Raw genomic sequence first — 13,926 nt, forward strand, 5'->3', positions numbered from 1 at the left:
GTCACTCACCTCACATGCTGTGATATTTTAAAGGGCCACACGCACACACACATACGCTACTCTCATAACAACTAACAAGACATCATGGTGAAGTCAGAAGTCGAGTTTCTTAACAAGTTAACATGGAGACATTGTCACTACTTTTCTTTTGTCGAGCACAAAGAAAATAACAGTTTAGTTAAATGTAAGTTGTGTCTTGGATCAAAGATCCCATCTACTTAAAGTTAAAGTGCCAATGATTGTCACACACACACTAGGTGTGGTGAAATTATTCTCTGCATTTGACCCATCACCCTTGATCACCCCCTGGGAGGTGAGGGGAGCAGTGAGCAGCAGCAGTGAGCAGCAGCAGTGACCGCGCCCGGGAATACTGCCCAAAACAGCAATTCAAATCTGCTGAAACAGCTACATAAATGGTAAATGGGTTATACTTGTATAGCTTTTCTACCTTTTTAAGGAACTCAAAGCGCTTTGACACTATTTCCACATTCACCCATTCACACACACATTCACACACTGATGGAGGGAGCTGCCATGCAAGGCGCTAACCACCACCCATCAGGAGCAAGGGTGAAGTGTCTTGCTAAAGGACACAACGGACGTGACTAGGATGGTAGAAGGTGGGGATTGAACCAGTAACCCTCAGATTGCTGGCACGGCCACTGCTAGCCAGGACAACATTGATAGAGCCATTGCAGCGTATGTGCTAGAAGACATGCAGGCTATTTCTACAGTGGAGTCACACGTTTTCAGGCAGCTAATTAGCATGATACCGGCGTCAAACAACAAATGGCACGGAAAACATGTTCCAAGTACCTGGACAGTGAGCACATAAACATGGAAAGCGAGCTAAAGAAAACACTCCAAACTCTGCCTCTGCTCATCATTGAAGGTACACACTGTCAATTCTCCTATATACTCTTTCATTCTAGACTTCTAGAGTGTTTGATTATCACATCACTCTAAATGTATAGACTATAAAGTTCACAAACATAAAGAGGGATGCTAGTGGGCCAGGCCAATCTTTCCTTATCTCTAAACTAAAACTGGGGAAATGTGTAGAGTGTTCTGGGCTTCACTACAGTGTTGATCTCCTGAATACATGATTTTATTTCACAATTCCTTGAGAGAGAAAAAATTCCTGATTAGGCTTTGTGTATGTTAAAAAGTTAAAAGTTAAAGTACCAATGATTGTCACACACACACACTAGGTGTAGCGAAATTATTCTCTGCATTTGACCCATCACCCTTGATCACCCCCTGGGAGGTGAGGGGAGCAGTGGGCAGCAGCAGTGGCCGCGCCGGGAATCATTTTGGTGATTTAACCCCCAATTCCAACCCTTGATGCTGAGTGCCAAGCAGGGAGGTAATGGGTCCCATTTTTTTTTATAGTCTTTGGTATGACTCGGCCGGGGTTTGAACTCACAACCTACCGATCTCAGGGCGGACACTCTAACCACTAGGCCACTGAGTAGGTATGTCATGTGTGCCTTCCTTGGGTGAAGCCAGCTTTACAGCTATGTTGTCATTATGCTGTTTGTTACTTATGTATGTTATGTTGCAGCTATTTCAAATAGTTTTGTCAATTTGTTTTGGCCTGAAATAAACTGGCCCTTTGAAACATATCTTTGTCTTTTGTATGTAGAGCACATTACTTAGCAGAGTTCAGTGATGCAAATGCATGTCAAGTTGATCAACACATTGTATTATTCTCCAGTGCAATAACAGTACTGAAATGAAGGCTAAAAGGGCATCAATGAGAGCCTTAAAAAAAAAAGGAGAAAAAAAGAAGTAACTAAATAGTTACTTTTCACAGTAACGCATTACTTTTTGGTGTAAGTAACTGAGTTAGTAACTGAGTCACTTTTGAAATAAAGTAACTAGTAACTGTAACTAGTTACTGGTTTTCAGTAACTAACCCAACACTGCTTATTACACACCAGCTGTTTGAGCGTAACATGCATCTTAGTTGTATTTTTCAATACCAAATTTGGAGGTGTTGAAATTGTCATGTAAAATCGCTAATGCTAATATTAGCCTGTCTTTTGCAAATTCAATGTAAATTACCATCAAGCTAGCCCATTTTGGAAGAGTGGAGCTTTCCTGTACGTTCGATCGTTTTTTTTACCAAGCATACTTGCTTTGGCTAAGTCAACCCTGAGAGCTCCTTGAGTGATTGTTCACGTGAGCCAGTATTAAGTCCGAAACCAGATGTGACGAGTCTGCAACCGGACATGACGTCACTTGCAACAAAGTTATCGAAATAAGGCACCCTTTGTTTTTACGTGAATCGCTACTTGGTAGTATCGACAGGATTCTGTTAGTGCCTATAAAAGTACTGAATTCGGTACCCATCCCAAATGACCCCACATTAAAGGGGTCCTATTATACAAAACCAACTTTTCTTCCCTGCTGGTACCTGTTTCCTCAGCGAAGTACTTGTCATTTTGAAAGTGTGTTTAGGCTCCTTTTCATGTCAGAAAACTGTCACATGGCCTGGTTTATGAACGGAGGCTATCATGTGCTGCTTCAGAATGTCACAGTACATGTTAGAATTCATAGCTCCCCACTCCAAGCAGCACTGCTGCATAACACTACTACCACAAGTGTCTTGCTATGAGCATTTTAGACAATAATGACTATGGATTGAGGACTTCTCATTAGATGGTTACTGCTATACAACGTGTACATTGACTACCCTAATACTATATTTATGAAGTGTTGAATAAATACTGTAAAGAAACTGGCTGCTGACATTAAGGCTGGGCAATAAAACGTTATCAATAAATATATATCGCGATACACACAATCGATATCAATAAAATGTTTTGCTTTACAGTAAATATGCATAAAATAGTTTTTCTCACCCCAGATTTCCAACGGGTACCACAGTCTTTTACGAGATCTAGCAAATCCACGCGTAACAACGTAATAAGGAAAGCTGTAATAAAGCGAACCACACTCAGTTTATTCTGACCTTCCAGAGAAGCAGAAGATAATAAACTTGGCCCTGCCGTTAATACCAGGTGCTGAACGGCAACACTGACGATAGTTTTGCCTTGATAAATAACTTAATTTTTTGTAGTAAGCAACAATACAACACTAACATTATCCCTGGCGACCGTGTCACAACCACTCCCCTGCTTTTCCTGCTCCCCGTATTGCTGGTATATGACACAGGCACCCATATCGCCATATATCTGCCCGGGGTATGCCTGTATATTATTATTTTATTTGGACTTCCAGAATCAGCATCTCCTCATCCATTTGGAGGTAAAATTTTGTCTGAAAACCTTTGACAAGTTGACTTCATGACCATCGCCGCTCATTATGACATTTCAAAGTGTAAAATACGATCCACCTTGAAACTGAGTATTTTATTTTGAGAGTAAACCAAATAATGTATTTTGTGTTTGTGCATGACTTACATATTCTTTATTTTTGCACCTTTCATTTTCAGAGGTTAAGTGTTCAATTTGATACATTTTAGAATGTTGTTAATATTGAGTGTTTTTGTGGTTGTGTTGACATTTCCTTTCCTTTCTGCCTTGAAACTGAGAGGATTGTAACTAGAGGAAGTTTAAATGTATGAATTAAAAATGTTTATCCATCCGTTTTCTACTGCTTGTCCCTCTCTGGGTTGCGGGGGATGCTGGAGTCTATCCCAGCTGCATTCAGGCGGAAGGCGGTGTACACCCTGCACAAGTCGCCACTTTATCGCAGGGCCAACACAGATAGACCGACATTATTCACACACACATTCACACACTAGGTAAAATTTAGTGTTTATATTTCATATATGTTTCTTCTAGTACTTATATTTATAGGTCATAAAAAATATCAAGAATTATTGACATCAATAGATATAACATTCAGATTGTGATACAGTTGTAAGCCATAACGCCGAGCCCAAGCAGAAATGGGAGGGGTGAGATAGTGTATTTTATGTGCAAACAAGTGTGTTTAAACCTTGATCACATATAGAAGTAAACACTGACGATCTTATCTTGAGCAACTCTCAAGTTTCAACAGTGGAGTAATAACACGTGTTCTCCTGAGAAACACAGCAGGCCTAAATGGGCCATTGTTCTTTAAAGGCAGGAAAATCCATTTTAGTTTGTGAGAATTACAGTCATGCTAGAAATAGAATTTTAGGGCCAAATTACACCCGATTACAACTAAGCAACCATTTTTTGTTTATGTAACCATTACTAAGTCTTTGAATAATTGCAATGAAATGGCCTGTAAACACATTGTGATTAGTTTTTATCACTTACAGTACTTGATGGATTGTTCGTCTATTATTATGGTGCCTTTTATGTACATTTTACATCACAATATTCCACTTGTTTAATTCCAGTTAACAGCTTTTATCTGGTCATGTAATGTGTTTGTGCGCACTGTTGTTTCAGGGAAGAATGGATGCGATCGATTCAGGCGGTGGCAAACAGCCTGAAGAGTCAGCAGCAGGACGTGGAGCCAATGGAGATCAAATTCGGCTCACCGAGCGACATCAGCAGCACAGAGGAGATGGAGATCGCCATTTCCAAATCCCGCTCCAAAGTGGTCAGCTCGCATGTTTTAAATTTAAATCCTCTTGAATCACACCAAAGGGATTATTTGGGGAAAGACTTGAGGGCCTAGATTTGTTTTGGTCATTGTGGTTTCTTTGTTGTCCCCTCAGCAGACCATGAGTGATTTTGACTACCTGAAGCTGCTGGGCAAAGGCACGTTCGGCAAAGTGATCTTGGTGAAAGAGAAGGCCACTGGCATGTACTACGCCATGAAAATCCTTCGCAAAGAAGTCATCATTGCTAAAGTTAGTGATTGTCATGTTAAAATGTATTTTAAAGGGCAGATGCACACTGATTGTATACTGTATGCCCCTCACAGTTTTATTTTAAATGAACATTTAAAATGTTTTCTCTATCTTCAATTTTGGAAAATTACTACCGTATTTTCTCAAATAGTGGCTGTTAATTGTCTGCTGCGTCCTCCACTTGAATCATTAGAAATACTAATCGACCCTACTCTGAAAAAAGCCAAACATACAACTAATTACACACATTACAAGATAAATTGTATTTGTTATATTGTCATAAAAATTGTTTCAATTAATTATTTGTAAAAATTATTAAAAAATAATTATTACAAAAATATTTTTGTAAATAAAGCTGTGATGCGTTTTTTAAATTACAGCGCTGCGTAACCATAAAATTATCACAATACGTAAATATTACATGATATTATAAATGTGCCTGTTATGACATTACATATGTACTTACATCTGTATATAAAACCTTAATGAAGGTGTTTGGCTGTTTTTTAAGGGCTTTATAGGCAGAATAGAGCGACTCCCATAGTCTCCATTGTAAGCAGACTTTTGATCGCATTTATTTAATATTTAGAATGTACGAAAAAGTGAGTACAATCCAGTTGATGTCTGATGGGATCCCTTTTGGGTTTAACGTCCACACGTAGATTATTGAATTTCCTTTTTGATAGGTTTGTTCTACATTTTATTGTATTATTGTGTCATAGCATGTGTTTGCTTTAGGATGAGGTAGCGCACACGGTGACCGAAAGCAGAGTCCTCCAAAATACGCGGCACCCCTTTCTTACAGTAAGTGCCTAATTTTTTCACTACAAAATCCATTGATCATTTGTAATCTAGATAATGCAGTTACTCGATTTGTTTTGTTTGTTTTACTCTCACACAGACACTAAAGTATGCTTTTCAAACAAATGACCGGCTGTGCTTCGTGATGGAGTATGCAAATGGAGGAGAAGTAAGTCCTTCTCTTTCTCATCTGACCCGTCACTCGTGTTTGTTCATGAAACACAACATAACACAATCAGCAAGCCTTTATTGTTGTAGCATAGTGTAAGCTAAGAAATGACAACACAAAAACACACAGGACCGCAATGAAGTAAGGTTTGGCTATTTAACAGTAGTACATGCAACGCCATCATTAATGTAAGATAAAATAAATAAACTCTTGTTTTGCCCTATACACTTTAAACTACACCCACAAAAATAAACATGTAGATAAACTAACACCTCAGTGACAGTGTGAATCAAAACTAGACATTAAGGCTGGGCGATATATCGAATTTGTAAGATATATCGATATTTTTTTAAACAAGATATGAAGTAAGAAAATATCGTAATATCGATATAATTTATTTCACGTTAGAATGACCAAACACCGCTTATTTGTTGTATTCCTTGTTCTCCCCCGCTTCGCACTCCTCCTCCCCTTTCTCCTTCCAAGACGTGCTTGCACGTATAAGAACATCCATGATTGGTTAGTTGTTTACTATGATGAGACACGATTGGTTGACATTAGGGACAGGCCAATCAGACATCCCAAATGACAATGAGAGTCGTAGAAGAGAAAAGGGAATATTCAAGCGGGCGATATTATATTTAAAAAAATAGTGGAAGATGGCAGAGGGATTCTCTTCTTTAGATTTTGCTTTTAGCTATGTAGACGACGTCCACCATGCGTCTACTTGGCCACATTTGGACAAATGTATGCGTCTGGATAAAACATTCATTTGAGTTGTTTACCATGTAAGCCCAAATCAAAACTGTTCTCAAATTGCCAAGCTGGGCATATTTTGCATGAGAAATGCTGCCAAAAATGTATGCCGAAGTGAGGACGATCATTGCCGAACAATTAAGTAAAGTCACTTACTTGGCGCTGACCAGAACCGTACGTGTGTGACAGTCCATTACATAATCGACTGGGAACTAAAAAGTGCCTGCCTGCAAATATATTTTTTATCTGAGTTTGATACATTTTGTGTTATTTGTAAAGCTATGTTATTTATTTTATTAATATTGTCTATTTTATTTATGTTATGTAATTCTGTGCTACTTAAACAGTTTTTTTTCTGTGCTGTTAATACCCATCTTGACTAACTGGGTTAATAAACGTGCCACTGAATGTTTACAGTACAGTTGTCATTCAGTTCAATTTCCGTGAATCTCGCTCAAAAATTAATATCTTTATATGTATACTCTCACCGGAAAATATATCGAGATGTATATCAAATATCGAGTTTAAGTAAAAATATATCGAGATATACTTTTTTGTCCATATCGCCCAGCCCTACTAGACATTACTTGCCTTTTGTAAAGGGAAAAAAATCATACCATGCCTGTAATCAGTCGTAAGCTGGTGTCCTTATTAAAACAAGCGCAATATATCAGGGTTCTATAATCTATTCATTTCCTTTTAAACAAAATAAAAATAAAATTTTGGTTATGTTTTTTTCTCATGTATTCTAGCCCACACAATATCATTGTTTTTACACTAACATATTGTAATATTGCTTCGGTTTTTGAATGGTCTCTCTAGTTTAGCCACAAAATCATGCTAAAATAGATTTTACATGTTTTCTTTTAATCTTGCAGTGGCAACTAACCGCTAGGAATGCAACGGTTATTGATTTTGACTGTACAAAATATAGTAATAATCACTGTACAAAATATAGTAATAATCACTGTACAAATATAGTAATAATCACTGTACAAATATAGTAATAATCACTATTATCACGATTAGTATGCATTGATTCATTTTACAACAAAACATGAATGAAATCCCATTCCTTTGGGATTTTGATGTGATGAATATTACTGTCGAAAATAACAGTAATAAAACAGTACATTAGAACAGTACAAAATCATAAATATAAATAAAGTATTAATAGTAATAAATAAAGGAATGCAATAATAATTGTATAACAAGGTTAAGATTAACTCCCCAGAGGAAACTCAAGTGTTATTGTCCTCAACTGCCACTAATGCGTATTTATTCGTTATTAATCATCTATATTATGCTCTGATAGTAATAACTAAAATGCACATAGTTAGATAAAATGGTATATATTTTAACTGTTTACCACCCACCAAGGAATCACTGCTCATATTTGCACACATCTTTGGAAGTACCAAGGACTAGAGTTAAAAAATGGGGTGATCGTTCTTTTTCGGAACTCCCTTCCACCTGAGTTGCGAGCCCTCACGGAGCTAAAAGCTTTTGAATCTCAACTAAAAACATATTTGTTTAAACTGGCTTTTAACAAACAATTACTATAAGTGTTTTTAAATACAAATGTTTTTTTGTTTTGTTTTTTTACTGTTTTAAAATGCTTGCTTCTACTTGTTTTTAAGTTTTTGTCCTGTAATGCACTTTGTGCACCATTGTGATGTTGTAAGGTGCTATACAAATAAACCTTGATTGATTGATTGATAAAATTGTATAGTTCAAGCTCCTAATCCTATGTTAGTGTTTTTCACTTTCTATGTTAGTGTTTTTCACTTGCTAAATTAACATACTATGCCTATAGTTTATTCAATACAGTCAGGAAAACGCAATCTCTGACATTAAATGGTCACTCAATGAATACCTGTCGCTGTTTGTTTACACTGAACTGACAACGCTAAGCTACTGATTGTGCGTGTGGATTTGACAAAACTCTTCATTAAGTAACTTGCCGCTAGAATAATTTAACTCAGTTATTATGTATTGCCTTTAATTTGGCGTGTAAAGCTGCACCATTTTGGACGTAGACGTTTTAGCTGCAACTCTTATGGCAGGATTTGCAAATGGGTGAGCCAATGTCTTCAATAGCTGTGTTTCCATTACCCTTAGAAATACGCAAAACCTAAATATCGCAGTAAAAAACTGGTGATGGAAACACCCATATTACGAAAAACCTCTCAAATATTGCAAAAACATTTTTGCGCTCCAATGGGGTGGTTTTTGAGAAGTTTCGATATTTAAGTTTTTTGCAAAAGCACAATACTTTTTCCGCATTTAGAGGGCCCCTAAACACCAAACCGACAGGGTGCCTATGCAGGACAACCAGGGCAGGCGGTTCGTCTTGGTCTCGCTTCCGATTGGTCGGCTAGGGTCGAGCGAAGCGTCACGGCCGCACCGGGCCATCTCACGGGTGCTTTCCGCAATAGAGGCCGACCCGCAGTCTCGGAGGGACCCACATGTCCGAACATGGTTAACGGGGCCGTAAGTCTCCGATCAATCAGCTGGGGGGGAGACGAGCTCAGCGACATTGCCGCACCGGGCCATCCCGCGGGTCGCTTCCCAGCAATAGAGGCCAAACCGCAGGCTCTGAGAGACCCACGTGCCCGGGCAAGTGTCAATGGGGCTGTAAGGAAGTTGCTTTTGAGCGATCACCTGCTGCCTTCTTCTTCTATTGACATCATGGAGCACTGGCTGCAATATCTTCATCAAAGTGGAGTCTCGGGGATGAGGTTTTACGAGAATTACGGCTCATGACGCAAAACACCCTTTAATGGAAACACCTACAAGTTGCAAATTTACTTTATCAAAATTTTAGAAATATCGTTTCTTTTGCGAAAAACTGCAATGGAGACGCAGCTGATGACTGCATGGTAATTTTTTAAGTACTTAAAATGTTCTCACACTGGCAACATTAGCTTTTTTGGGGTGGGAACAGTTCACTGCTTTGTCTTGCTGCGATTTTTTAGCTAATGTAGCATTTATAAAAATGGGACCAATTACCTCCCTGCTGGGCATTCAGCATCAAGGGTTGGAATTGGGGGTTAAATCACCAAAAATAATTCCCGGGCACGGCACCGCTGCTGCCCACTGCTTCCCTCACCTCCCATGGGGTGAACAAGGGGATGGGTCAAATGCAGAGGACAAATTTCACCACACCTAGTGTGCGTGTGACAATCATTGTTAATTTAACTTTAATTTAACCAGCGCATGCACCACTGGTGTAACTTTGTTTTCATTCCAGGTTGTACCGAAAATAACGTACCAGTATAATGCCCGTTTATACCGTAAGGAGGACTGAAACATACGATATGGTGGAGCCTTTGCAATTAGATAACTGTAAAGTTTTTAATCACGGTTAATAATAAAAAAAAAAAGTTAATCCTTGCATCCCTACTTCCTCTGCGGTGCATAACATTTTGTGTTTTTCATTGACTGGCCACATAAAGTCCAACTACAACAAAGGACTGAGTTCGATGCAAAATAGAAAAAAATTGAATGATTTATTTAGACGTGAATGACGTGTGACAAACATTTTTAATAATAAATATTTTCAGACCATTTTATCTTTGGCTGACCCGCTGCTATCTACACAAGTTAACACAGCAATGTTATGCTAAAGACAATTTTAAAGGAGGACAAACTAATCGAGCACAGATATATCGATATTCAGAATGAAGACCGAATATAATAAAGTGAAATAAAATTACCGGTAAACAATTTGCAAAATTCATGGGCACATAAACTATTACTGGTTAATTCAAATAATCTAAATGAAACAGTATGTAAACACATTCAATGTAACCATAATTTTCATATGTCTGGAAGAAATCTGATGTTATGGCTTCATTCATTTGCAGCTATTTTTTCACTTATCCCGGGACCGAGTATTCACAGAAGACAGAGCACGATTCTATGGTGCAGAAATAGTCTCAGCACTGGAGTACCTCCACTCGTGCAACGTCGTTTACAGGGATTTAAAGGTAAGGGCGAAAAATAAATGATATGTTGTTTGATTACTTTTAAAATAGTACAGTGCTGCAAGGCTTTTGTCAAATTCCATGATGTTGTCCTCGCTACATTGTGATGTCATTAACTGTCATTTACCTCTTTCTCGGTGCAGCTGGAGAACCTCATGTTGGACAAGGACGGCCACATAAAGATAACAGACTTTGGTCTGTGCAAAGAAGGCATCACAGACGGGGCCACCATGAAAACCTTTTGCGGGACTCCCGAGTACCTGGCACCCGAGGTAAGCAACACTTGAGGCGTGTTATCTGCAGCCGCCAGCTAACCAGGGAGCTGGCGGCTAATTAGCCACCGCTCCGCAGCTGGTGGCTAACAGCTAGCCAGCCTCCAGCCACCCTGCCCTGGCAGCAACAACACGCTGCCAGCGCGGGTCCCTCCCGCAAATCACGGACCGCTGTCCCTCCACCAACTCCTCTCTCCTCTCCTCTGTCATGCTGTGGATCATCGCGTTGTGCCTGTCTCTCCATCTCTGGCCAACAAGTGTGCGGCCGTCGGCCAACGATCCCAGGCTAACATCCACCACTGCCAGCATGCTACTCAAATACTCCGCTCTGCAACTCCTCAAACTCAACAAACACATCACCATACCTCCAGACATCACAGCAACCATCAAAACACACAGACTGTTTCGCCGACCCAGATACATCCACAGAAGCTCCCGTAGAAAGTTTATTTACTCCCGGACTGAACAACACTGCATCCCATCACTCTGGTCACGCAACCGATCCACCCCCAGTGGCGTCACACGTCATCACAATAACAAACCACACGTGCGCTCCGCCTATCTGCAACCGTTGACCAAAGCTCCCCCACCCATCCAACTTCACCCATCCCTCAAATTCGCTCTGCTCAATACCCGCTCACTTAATAAAAAAGGACCAATACTCAGTGAATTCATAACTGACAACAATATAGACTTTTTTAGCATAACCGAAACCTGGCAAAAACCACTGGAATACATTCACCTCAACAGAGCTACACCCCCAGGATACACCTACATGGATAAACCACGTGACGGTCCTGGTGGTGGTATAGCTACAATATACCGCCAACACTTGAAACCCACTGCTGTAACCATCACAACCCCCTGCTCCTTTGAGCACCAGTCATTCAAGCTGCCTGGCCCCAAACCCCTGGTCACTGCAATCATCTACCGCCCCCCCAAACCCAACTCTGCATTCCTTTCCGATCTCTCTGAATTTCTCACCCAACTCTGTGCCATTTCACCTTCAGTCATCCTACTGGGAGATTTCAACATTCATGTCGACTCCACCACCTGCAAAACTGCCACTGAATTTCTGGACATTCTCAACTCATTTAATATCACTCAACACGTTGACTTCCCCACCCACAAAAAAGGACACACCCTGGACTTAATTTGCACCATTGGACTCTCCATCAGCAACCTCACCAGCTTCAACCTCACAGACATCCTCTCAGACCACCTGGCCCTCACCCTGGACATAGACATCCCCACCCCCCTTATCAAGCAGCAACGCTCCATATCATACCGGAACATGAAATCAATCCACCCCCCCTCTCTTTCTGCCCTACTGACTGACACCACCTCCGATCACACCCTCACTTTGAACGTCTCCCCCACTAAACTGGTTAACAGCTACAACAGCGCACTCTCCTCCTGTCTCAATCAACTCGCCCCCATAAAAACCAAAACTGTCTCCTACACCCACACCGCCCCCTGGTACACTGACCACCTCCGTCACCTAAAAGCCAAGGGCCGGCAGCTTGAACGGCTCTCAAAGAAAACCGGTCTCACTGTTCACCTGGACATCTACACACTACACCAACAGGAATACAGAGATGCCCTCAACAATGCACGCACTTCCCACTACTCCTCCGTCATACAATCCGGCAGCAACAACCCCAAGATACTCTTCTCTACCGTAAGCAAACTCCTCAAACCCATGGACACCACCATCACCTCATTCACCACCAGCAAATGTGAAGAATTTTTATCATTTTTTCAATCAAAAATCAACACCATCCACTCTGAACTGGCCGCCTCCTCTTCCACCTTCTCCACTACCCCTGATCATGCCCCCCCTTTACTCTCCAACCACCCACTCAACTTCTTCTCCGAAATCACCACAACTGACCTATCCTCCATAACTTCTGGTATGAAAGCCTCCACCTGCATCCTCGACCCAATCCCATCCACTTTAGTCATAGCCTGCCTCCCCTCACTCTCACCTCTCATCACCACTATAATTAACTCCTCCCTATCCACTGGCTCTGTCCCTCCTGCCCTCAAGCTGGCTGCCATCACCCCCATTCTCAAGAAACCCGGTCTCGACCCCAACTCCCCCAACAACTACAGGCCCATCTCCAACCTCCCCTTCCTCTCTAAAATTCTCGAACGTGCAGTTGCCTCCCAAATCAAATCCCACCTTCACCACAATAACCTATACGAAAAGTTCCAATCCGGCTTCCGCTCACTCCACAGCACAGAAACTGCCCTCCTCAAGGTCACCAATGACATCCTCCTCCCCGCCGACTCTGGTTCCCTCTCCATCCTCATCCTCCTCGACCTCAGTTCTGCCTTCGACACCATCAACCACTCCATCCTCCTAACACGCCTCCACTCCTCCCTTGGTTTATCCGGCACTGCCCTCTCCTGGATGAAATCCTACCTCTCTGACCGTCAGCAATTCATCTCAACCAACAACTGCACCTCCTCCACTTCCCCAGTCACCCACGGCGTCCCCCAGGGCTCAGTACTTGGCCCCCTACTCTTCACCATCTACCTCCTACCCCTCGGTCAGATCCTCCGACACCACGACCTTCAATTTCACTGCTATGCCGACGACACACAACTATACATTTCCACCACGACCATCACCACAGCCACCCACTCCACCCTCACCACCTGCCTCACAGACATAAAAACCTGGATGCAAAAAAACTTTCTAAAACTCAACTGCAACAAATCTGAAATAATTATCATTGGCCCCGACTCCCTCACTCGCTCCACTCAGGACTTTTCATTAAACATCGACGGCTCCCTTGTCACTACCTCCACCCACATCCGCAATCTAGGCGTAATTTTCGACCCTACCCTTTCACTCCTCCCCCACGTAAACCACATCACCAAAACTGCATTCTTCCACCTCAGAAACATTGCCCGTCTCCGGCCCTCCCTCACATCCTCTGCTGCCGAAACCCTCATCCACGCCTTCATCTCATCCCGGCTAGACTACTGCAACAGCATCCTCTACGGCATCACCTCCAAAACCCTCAACAAACTGCAATACGTCCAGAACTCTGCTGCCCGCCTGCTCACCGGAACCCGCTCCAGAGAGCGCATCACACCTGTCCTTCATGA

The 13,926-nt window shown here is 41.5% G+C and overlaps 1 protein-coding gene across 2 annotated transcripts in view; it reads left to right on the forward strand.

Moving 5' to 3' along the window:
- The window catches only part of akt2 (v-akt murine thymoma viral oncogene homolog 2), a 50,411-nt gene that overhangs the window by 24,114 nt on the left and 12,371 nt on the right, over positions 1–13,926 (forward strand). Inside the window, exons 5-10 of one of the 2 annotated variants that reach the window (XM_061972751.2) lie at positions 4,413–4,566; positions 4,688–4,819; positions 5,558–5,623; positions 5,721–5,789; positions 10,415–10,537; positions 10,678–10,806. In XM_061972751.2, coding sequence (XP_061828735.1) covers positions 4,413–4,566; positions 4,688–4,819; positions 5,558–5,623; positions 5,721–5,789; positions 10,415–10,537; positions 10,678–10,806 — 673 coding nt within the window. Of the gene's footprint in view, positions 1–4,412; positions 4,567–4,684; positions 4,820–5,557; positions 5,624–5,720; positions 5,790–10,414; positions 10,538–10,677; positions 10,807–13,926 lie in introns of both variants that reach the window. The other variant, XM_061972750.2, reaches the window with a different exon arrangement.

Source organism: Nerophis lumbriciformis, linkage group LG17 (assembly GCF_033978685.3).
Source record: "Nerophis lumbriciformis linkage group LG17, RoL_Nlum_v2.1, whole genome shotgun sequence".
Lineage (NCBI taxonomy): Eukaryota > Metazoa > Chordata > Actinopteri > Syngnathiformes > Syngnathidae > Nerophis > Nerophis lumbriciformis.